The sequence below is a fragment of the Gymnoscopelus braueri genome (assembly GCF_963280865.1).
Source record: "Gymnoscopelus braueri genome assembly, chromosome: 20".
NCBI lineage: Eukaryota > Metazoa > Chordata > Actinopteri > Myctophiformes > Myctophidae > Gymnoscopelus > Gymnoscopelus braueri.
This window is the reverse complement of record NC_137622.1, coordinates 44964669-44974657: the sequence shown is the minus strand read 5'-3', so window position 1 is coordinate 44974657 and position 9989 is coordinate 44964669. Positions and strand designations below refer to the sequence as shown.

General features: G+C 43.1%; 1 protein-coding gene across 2 annotated transcripts in view; it reads right to left on the bottom strand.

The window, feature by feature from the left end:
* The window catches only part of tgfbi (transforming growth factor, beta-induced), a 41653-nt gene that overhangs the window by 3492 nt on the left and 28172 nt on the right, over positions 1–9989 (bottom strand). Inside the window, exons 11-17 of one of the 2 annotated variants that reach the window (XM_080416813.1) lie at positions 9845–9981; positions 7257–7387; positions 3567–3691; positions 2864–2966; positions 2567–2604; positions 1346–1364; positions 18–365 (exon numbers count right to left, since the gene is read on the bottom strand). In XM_080416813.1, coding sequence (XP_080272939.1) covers positions 304–365; positions 1346–1364; positions 2567–2604; positions 2864–2966; positions 3567–3691; positions 7257–7387; positions 9845–9981 — 615 coding nt within the window. In that variant the 3' untranslated portion in view covers positions 18–303. Of the gene's footprint in view, positions 1–17; positions 366–1345; positions 1365–2566; positions 2605–2863; positions 2967–3566; positions 3692–7256; positions 7388–9844; positions 9982–9989 lie in introns of those variants that run through there. The other variant, XM_080416814.1, reaches the window with a different exon arrangement.

Genomic DNA, 9989 nt, shown 5'->3' with positions numbered 1-9989 from the left:
CCACTGTCAGAGCTGGTTATGTGGACTTCAACTTACAATACCATTCATTTCAAGGACCACCGTAACTCTGAGAGTGAAAACACATGCAACCAGATGGATTCCATGTGTTCCACTCTCAGAGTTACAGACCTGTAAGGGTCCATGTGGAACCCGCTATGGGGATCGTTAAAAGGGAATTGTTAAGGAATCGGACCGTTAAGACGGAATGGTTGTCTGGTTCTCACTGGAGTTGCTGGTTTCTATTGGCTGGTTTGTACTGGGGTTGCTGGTTCTATTGCCTGGTTCTCACTGGGGTTGCTGGTTCTACTGGCTGCGGGTCATGGTTCTGCTGGAACCGCTCTTCATCACCTTCTGGAAGAGATCCTCTGAAAAACAAACACACAATAATAATTATGACCTTTATTTAAACCAGTAAAAATACATTGAGACAAAGTGTCTTAATTTAACCAGTAAAAATACATTGAGACAAAGTGTCTTTATTTAACCAGTAAAACTTTATTTCTCCACTAGTCTTAGTTCTACTGGATCTCTTCTCCTCTAGTCTTAGTTCTACTGGATCTCTTCTCCACTAGTCTTAGTTCTACTGGATCTCTACTCCACTAGTCTTAGTTCTACTGGATCTCTTCTCCACTAGTCTTAATTCTACTGGATCTCTTCTCCACTAGTCTTAGTTCTACTGGATCTCTTCTCCACTAGTCTTAGTTCTACTGGATCTCTTCTCCACTAGTCTTAATTCTACTGGATCTCTTCTCCACTAGTCTTAGTTCTACTGGATCTCTTCTCCACTAGTCTTAGTTCTACTGGATCTCTTCTCCACTAGTCTTAGTTCTACTGGATCTCTTCTCCACTAGTCTTAGTTCTACTGGATCTCTTCTCCACTAGTCTTAGTTCTACTGGATCTCTTCTCCACTAGTCTTAGTTCTACTGGATCTCTTCTCCACTAGTCTTAGTTCTACTGGATCTCTTCTCCACTAGTCTTAGTTCTACTGGATCTCTTCTCCACTAGTCTTAATTCTACTGGATCTCTTCTCCACTAGTCTTAATTCTACTGGATCTCTTCTCCACTAGTCTTAGTTCTACTGGATCTCTTCTCCACTAGTCCCTCTCTAAAATCTTAGTCTAGTTTTTATCAAAACGTTGTCAATTATATTTTGTCATCATAGGTTGATTTGTATCTAGTTTTTATTTAGTTTATCAGTGGGAAAATGTAGTCGACAGACATTTTTTGTCATAATTTTAGTGAGTGGATGAAATGAACACTGCTGTCAGTAAAGTTACAGCAACATGTAAGGGTTAGTGTTGTGATTGACAGTAACATAATATAATATTATTATGAATAACTCACCCTTCCTGAAGCCCTCGGGCTGTGGACACAACACAACACAACACAACACATTAACACATTAAACATTCAACATATTCATCACCACAGCAAACACATGTCATTTAGCATCCTAACAATAGAACCTACTTCTCCTCTCAACAGCCAGTAAGACTCTTCTAGGTTGCCATAGTAACGCTTCAAATTACACTTAATTACACATTAATGACTGGAAATTACTTGTAATTACAGAGAAATATACCAGTGAAGCGAAAACAGTTTTTTACCAGAAGCTATTAATGAGTGGCAGATAACAATGGCACTTATAAATTAACTGGTATGATAGTCTTTTGAAAGCAATTTACGATTTACAATGTAGTCATTTATCAGACGCTCTTTATCCAGAGTGACTTATAATAAACAAGGTAAACACATACATATAATGTAGAGAGACAGTGTAGTGTCTCAGTAAACTAGGATTACAGGTAAACCAATAACCATCTGTCTAAACAATATAATATCTAAATAATAATCTGTACATTGAAACTATAGGAGTAAACAATGAACCATAGCATCTGTCTAAATAACCTGCTATCTAAAATGTTCATCCATTGTCCATCCACTTTGCTCCCCTGTTACTATGGTGACCATACACCCCTCTAGGAGGAAGCTTATAGTGATGTTGTAGTAATAGTTTTGTATTTAGTTTGTACTTGTATTTCATTATTGACTTGTTTACAATTTCCGTTTACTTTTAATTCGTTTTTAAAGCAGTTTAGCTATTTATTTTTAGCTTTATTTTTTACTTTAGGAAAAAAATGCTGTAGCTGTAGTTTTTATTACTTTTAGTGTTTTATTGTAATAAGGGGTATTTTCCGGGCGTGATTCAGAAAGGTCTGAAAAAAGTCTGGTGTAGTAAAAAGAAAAGGAGTGTGTTGGACAGTGTTTTGGGCCTGAGATCATAGGGATGGGAACATATGAATATTTCATGTCACAATTGTTGTGACCAAAATAATAGTTTGATAATAATTGATGATCATCCTCCTATAGCCATGAGGAACGCTGCCTTTGCTTTCTCTGCTGTTTTGTCTCAATAGAAGCTCTTATGTCCTCACACTGATCCATCACACTGCGTATGTATTCATTTATGTTATTTACAGTGTTACTGAAATATCCTCAGCATGTAGAAAATATAAATTAACGTATACGGTATAAAATATTAATGTGTGTGTGATGCTCTCTTACCCTGATAGGTCCATCTGCCTGCATGTCAACTTTAGGAGCTGTAAAGACACAGACACACACACAGAGTCCGGCGGTTTACATGTACTGTATGTTACTTTATTTGCTCTATAATGTTGAATATTAGGTGTGTGTGTGTGCATGTGCATGTGCATGTGCGTGCGTGTGTGTGTGTGTGTGTGTGTGTGTGTGTGTGCGTGTGTGTGTGTGTGTGTGTGTGTGTGTGTGTGTGTGTGTGTGTGTGTGTGTGTGTGTGTGTGTGCGTGCGTGCGTGTGTGTGCGTGTGTGTGTGTGACTCACGCAGTGGTTTGATGATAGCGTTAACAGCGTGAACGACTCCATTAGTAGCCATCATGTCTGCCTCCACCACCGGAACCTTGTTCACATGGACTGTAGAGTTACGCTGAGAGACAGACAGACAGACAGACAGACAGACAGACAGACAGACAGACAGACAGACAGACAGACAGACAGACAGACAGACAGACAGACAGACAGACAGACAGACAGACAGACAGACAGAATCAGAATCAGAATCAGAATCAGAGCCACATTAATGTATTTTTCTAACAGATATTTTTGGGGCCTTTCTGGTTGAACAATAAGAGAACCATGTTGACCATGATGGAACTGTGTTCTGCTGTGTGTTAGCATGCTTTGTGTGTTAGCATGTATACAATTCATTCATATTGATGTGATATTTAGATTTTAAACAGAGTGAACGTGGGAGAGAAGGAGACATAATTAAAGGACACACAGTGTAGCAGTAGTGTCTCAGAGCCTCTGGGGGAATTCCCCTTTAGGCTAGTGGATAAGATGTCAGCTTACCACGCGGGAGACCAGGGTTCGAGCGTTACAGAGAGTATAGGACAGTAGGACAGACAATATAGGACAGTATAGAGGACACCCACCATGCCCAGCTCCAGCTTGTCTCCCAGCACAGACAGACAGACAGACAGACAGACAGACAGACAGACAGACAGACAGACAGACAGACACCCACCATGCCCAGCTCCAGCTTGTCTCCCTGCAGAGGACTGACTCTGGTGTGAGAGCTGACTCCTCCACTGACCAGGATACCTTCTCCCATGTGATACTTCAACACACTGGACAGCTCTGCTCTGTTACCTACACACACACACACACACACACGATAAGAAAGGGAATTCTGCCGCACATAAGCCAAATGATGGCAGCGAGACACAGGAAAATCAAACATACTGTACACACTGGAGGACAATAAGCCTTTTTTTTTATCATGGTGCTACATACAGTATACAGAGGACACTATATAAGACAGACAGACAGACAGACAGACAGATATCGCTACTAGCTTCAAAATGGGAATACCAAGGACCTCAATGGAAAGAAGACCGCAAGGACTTTTTTCGAACGGACCTTTTAGACAAAGTGTTATAAACTGTACTTGTAAGACCAAAGAGCTCATGGTGGACTTCAGAAGGCTGGAGAGAGAGAGAGCACGCACCCATCCACATCAATGGTGTTGCAGTGGAACAGGTCGAGGACTTCAAGTTCCTCGGAATAAACATTTCGAGGGACCTCAAGTGGGCAACGCATACCACACACACACACACACAGGTGGTGAAAAAGGCCCAACAACGGCTCTACTGCCTCCGGCGTCTGAAAAAGTTCAGAGTGAGCCCCCGCATCCTCAGGGCGTTCTACACCAGCACCATCGAGAGCATCCTGACGAGTGGCGCCACCGCCTGGTTTGTAAACTGTACCACAGCCCAACACAAGGCACTACAGAGAGTGGTGCGACCGGCACAGAGCATGGTGGGCGGTGAGCTTCCCCCTCTCCAGGCCATATATGAGAAAAAGATGTGTGGCTTTAAGGCCAGAAGCATCATCAAAGACATTTACCACCCCAGCCATGGTCTGTTCAAGTCACTGCGACACCCACGGCCAGGCAAGTGATGGAGGAGCATCGGTAGCAGCACCACGAGACTCTGGAACAGCTTTTATCCAGCAGTAAATAGGCTGTTGGAAGAGAACTAAGCCTGTGGTAGCCTGGTAAACCCCCCCCCTCCGGAAATCTCATTTGCATTTGATTTCAGGAAGGAGGTCTGGGATTGCGCAGGGAGTAAAGCTGCCCGAACACTGCGTGTTCGAACCAATCAGCGGCTGCTAGGGGCGGGATCATCCAATCACCTGCCTAGTAGCTTGAAAAAAAGAAAAACCGTCTGTCATCGATTCTGCGACCGGAGTCTCAGATGGGAAGTAGGCTGTGAAACAAATGTGTGTCGCAAGCTTCTTCCATTTGACGGTGTCAGGTTAAGCCTGTGGACACTGTGCACTGAACTGTGTCTTTATGTACAGATGATCTGATCCATGTTTAAATTACAGACACATTTTTCCCTTAACTTATTATGTACATTAGCCACTCTCTTAAATGCACTTTACTGTACTTCTACCTCTATCTATATTTTAACTGCATTAATGGGCTTGTACAATTAAGAATTTCACCCATATGACATGTAATGTGATGTGACAATAAAGTTTGATTCTGATTCTGATTCTTGTGCTGTTTTTTTTTACATTTCTGCCTAATAAAATATTCAATCAATTAATCAATCAATCAATCAAAATAGGTGCCCGGGCTGCTGGGGTGGTGGTCCGGGCACCTCGGCTACATTGTAGCCTGACAGTGCGTTGCGGGTTCGAGTCCCGATCCCGACGGTGCGTCCCCATCTCTCTCCCCATTTCCTGTCTGACTAACTTCACTGTCAATAAAGGCATAAACGTGTTTACATAAAACATAACATTAAAAAAGGGAATAGGAGACTTATTATAGGAGGCTAATTCATACAATCTGAGGCCGTGTCACTCCACACAAATAACATGTTCTCAACTGGAGAGAAAAGTGTTGACGCATTTGTGGCGATGAAGTAAGAATGAACTATGACCTATGATGTGTGGACATCAGAGTCAGTGGCCTGTACCTTTATCTTCAGAATGTGCTCTAATGACTGTGTTGAGTGTAAACACACACACACACACACACACACACACACACACACACACACACACACACACACAGTGATTTCATTGCTTTATTAGGATGTTTGCTGGGTGTTCAGCTTGGTACTCTGTGTTGATGAAGTCAGACAGGTTGTATATAACAGGATGAGAACATGATGACTCGCTCATACAAACATGGTTTGTGTGTGTGTGTGTGTGTGTGTGTGTGTGTGTGTGTGTGTGTGTGTGTGTGTGTGTGTGTGTGTGTGTGTGTGTGTGTGTGTGTGTGTGTGTGTGTCACACCAAACAAGGAGCTGCTGAGTCACAAAGCTAGAAGCCCTCTGGAAATGTTTGTTGTATGACATTATGTTACATAACTAATGTAATATGTGTATTATATTTGTTATGTTACAAACCATAGTGAGCACGCACGCACGCACGCACGCACGCACGCACGCACGCACGCACGCACGCACGCACGCACGCACACATCGATTGTAGGAAAGCTGAGAGTGAGACAGTGTTTAGCAGACAGACAGTAGGACAGCTGAGAGTGAGACAGTGTAGGACAGACAGACAGGAGGAGGAAGTAGTTTATGTGAACGAGGAGAAGCAGAGCATCAGACCATCACTGAACACACACACACACACACACACACACACACACACACACACACACACACACACACACACACACACACACACACACACACACACACACACACACACACACACACACACACACACACACACACACACACACAGAGCATCAGACCATCACTGAGCTGAACAGTGTTCCATGGATCTGTGATAAAGGTCTGGAAGCACTTAGAACCATCTGGGACTTCAATTATGGACAATTCCTCTCTCTCTCTCTCTCTCTCTCTCTCTCTCTCTCTCTCTCTCAGAGAGAGAGAGTGTGTAGTCATGTTGTGTATCTTACGCAGTAGTCTGTTCAGGTCGTTCTGTGTTGTGTTGTGTTGTGTTGTGTTGTGTTGTGTTGTGTTGTGTTGTGTTGTGTTGTGTAGAGAGTGTGTAGTCATGTTGTGTATCTTACTTAGTAGTCTATTCAGGTCGTTCTGTGTTGTGTTGTGTTGTGTAGAGAGTGTGTAGTCATGTTGTGTATCTTACGCAGTAGTCTGTTCAGGTCGTTCTGTGTTGTGTTGTGTTGTGTTGTGTTGTGTTGTGTTGTGTTGTGTTGTGTTGTGTTGTGTAGAGAGTGTGTAGTCATGTTGTGTATCTTACTTAGTAGTCTATTCAGGTCGTTCTGTGTTGTGTTGTGTTGTGTAGAGAGTGTGTAGTCATGTTGTGTATCTTACGCAGTAGTCTGTTCAGGTCGTTCTGTGTTGTGTTGTGTTGTGTTGTGTTGTGTTGTGTTGTGTTGTGTTGTGTTGTGTTGTGTTGTGTTGTGTTGTGTTGTGTTGTGTTGTGTTGTGTTGTGTTGTGTAGAGAGTGTGTAGTCATGTTGTGTATCTTACGCAGTAGTCTGTTCAGGTCGTTCTGTGTTGTGTTGTGTTGTGTTGTGTTGTGTTGTGTTGTGTTGTGTTGTGTTGTGTTGTGTTGTGTTGTGTTGTGTAGAGAGTGTGTAGTCATGTTGTGTATCTTACGCAGTAGTCTGTTCAGGTCGTTCTGTGTTGTGTTGTGTTGTGTTGTGTTGTGTTGTGTTGTGTTGTGTTGTGTAGAGAGTGTGTAGTCATGTTGTGTATCTTACGCAGTAGTCTGTTCAGGTCGTTCTGTGGCATGGCGTTGAAGGCGTCATTAGTGGGAGCGAACACAGTGAGCGCCCCCTGTTGGTTCATCAGCTCTGTCATGCCGGCGGTCTGGATGGCTCCTACCAGCACACTGAGGGTTAAACACACAATGTTGAGTTTAAAATCATGATAGATGAGTAGTTATTGTTATGGGGTCTAGATCCATGAGATAAGCCATGGAATAGCCATGTATATAACCGGATGTATCACTGTTGTGATGACTGTAATGTTGACACAGGATTTATAATACACGCTGAATGCCAGTACTGTGTCTGTCTTTATTTGAGCGTTAATAGCATGCTGAAACATGGTGACAGAAGTGGGACTTAAATTGCATTTTTTGTTTTATTTGTCAGCCAGCCAGTTGAGTATTAGTATGTTACAGGCAAAAAAGGATACGGACACGAGCCCGAGTGCTGCTGAATCTACACAACACTCGCTACTTAGCATGGCTAGCTTCCCAACACCGGCTCCGATGAGCTTCAAGGGAGAGTGGAGCAACAATTGAGATGTATTTCGAGAAGAATATGAGGATGATTACAGACAGTAATCCACAGACAGACGCTAGCACAGAAGTGAAACGCTGCACACGGTGGTCTTCAGCCTCCCTGAGGTTTCCTGTCTCCCCTCTGTTGTTCTCTAAGCTCTCTCTGTTCTCTCCACTGGCTTATTATTTCTCCCAGCATGCTATCAGCTTCGTGCATACCTGCAGTCCCCCAGATCTCCAGAAGGTGGCATACCCATTTCCTGTTCCGGTTCAGTCAGTGTCCCGTCATAGCTTCGTTTGATTGGCTCAGCAGTAGATTTGAACGGGGGAAACAACAAATGACACCTTCATGTGTGTTTCACGTTCAAATCTGATGCCGAGTCAATCAAATTAAGTTACAGGAAAATGAACCTGGAACATGAAATGGGTTGACGATGCCAGCTTCTGCAAACCTGTAAGTACAGTTCTGCACAGAGCTAATTCACAACCTATATATATATATATATCTTATAGTATTAAACGATTTGGCCAATGTTTGACCAGTTTTTATAGTAGTTTGTTGATTACTCCCGACCCACAGGTTGAGAACCACTGCCCTGGACAACGTTCCAACCATCCTACACTATTCTCTCTTCCCTAAAACACGCTGACCAATGTGACCAATGTGACCAATGTGACCAATGTGACCAATGCTTCAAGCATCCTGAACTCTTTTTCCTCCTGACTCCCAAGCTGTGGAATGACCCCCCAACCCCCAGGACTGTACACTCACTCTTCATTTTCCACCTCAGTCTGAAAACTCACCTCTTGTATATGTAATTCAGATAGCATGTTGTTTAGTTAGTAGCACTTAATTGTTATTCTTTTCACTCTGTATTTATGTGAGCGTTTATCCTGTCGTTTGTTGTTGACGAGGGTTCATGTTATTCTCTCCTTAGTGGAGAAGAAGCTCTGCTAAATGCTAAATGACTAAATTGCGGATTGTAAATTGTTAACAATAAAACAGCTCTTAGTTTGACAGTGTTTATTAGAAAGACTGAATGATTACAGAACTCATTACTGGCTGAGTCAAACAGGAGGCGGGGGGGACCATTCCAGTGGAGAGGGGGGTTACAGTGTTGCCAAGTCTGCTTATTATAAGCGACTTTGGGCTTGTTTTTTACGTCACTTGTAAATATTTGTAGTTGCGGGTTGCGTTTTTTCGGGCTTGTTTCTAAAGTGTAGTTGATTATTTGGGCTTCCTTCCTAATGTTGTTTAAACCAGTCAAGGACCCCCAAATTAATATGTATTGGTCTGCGTACACCCATCTGAAAATGTTTTGTACCAGGGACCCCCGTATCAGATTTCTGTTGTTAAAATGTTTAGAAACATTTCAAATTCTTTAACTTTTCCCCGATTTTTTAAAAATAATAGCAGATCTACAAGCTCACAACGCGTCGCATCGCGCCACGTTGTGAGCTTGTAGATCGTCTATTTTCAAATAGCCGACATATATATAGGCTTAAAGTGCTCATCTGTTAAGTCGTTTCTTTTGGGCTTGTTTTCATAGACCTGGTTGCTTATTTCTCTCACAGAATCTGGCAGTGCTGTTCCAGTGGAGAGGGGGGGGGAGGGGCTTGGGGGGCCTGGCGTGGTTCCTTGTGTGTCTGGGTCTGGGTGCTAAAGTCATTACAGGTTGAAGAACACATTTCCAGGGTCTTTACTCTAATTACTTCTCATAAAAGTCCTGAAACAAAACGTCTGTCTGGGAAGAAAAAAAAGGCCCTGAAAAGCAGAGACTCTGTGACACGTTTAAGACCTGATGGAGGAGGATCAGCATAAATATACTGTTCAGGATGTTAGCTTTTATCAGAGAGAGAGAGAGAGAGAGAGAGAGAGAGAGAGAGAGAGAGAGAGAGAGAGAGAGTCAGATAGCAAGACAAACAGAGAAAGGCAGAGCTCCAGATGGACAGACAGACAGACAGACAGACAGACAGACAGACAGACAGACAGACAGACAGACAGACAGACAGACAGACAGACAGACAGACAGACAGACAGACAGACAGACAGACAGGTACCTGAATCTGTCGTCAGCCTTCAGGACGTCCATGACAGTGCCCATGGGGGGGGTGAGCACCTTATCCACGGTGAACATGGCGGCAAAGCGTCCCGTCTTATCATGAGCCGCTATGCAGGCGTTCTCTATGCACAGGTTCTACAACA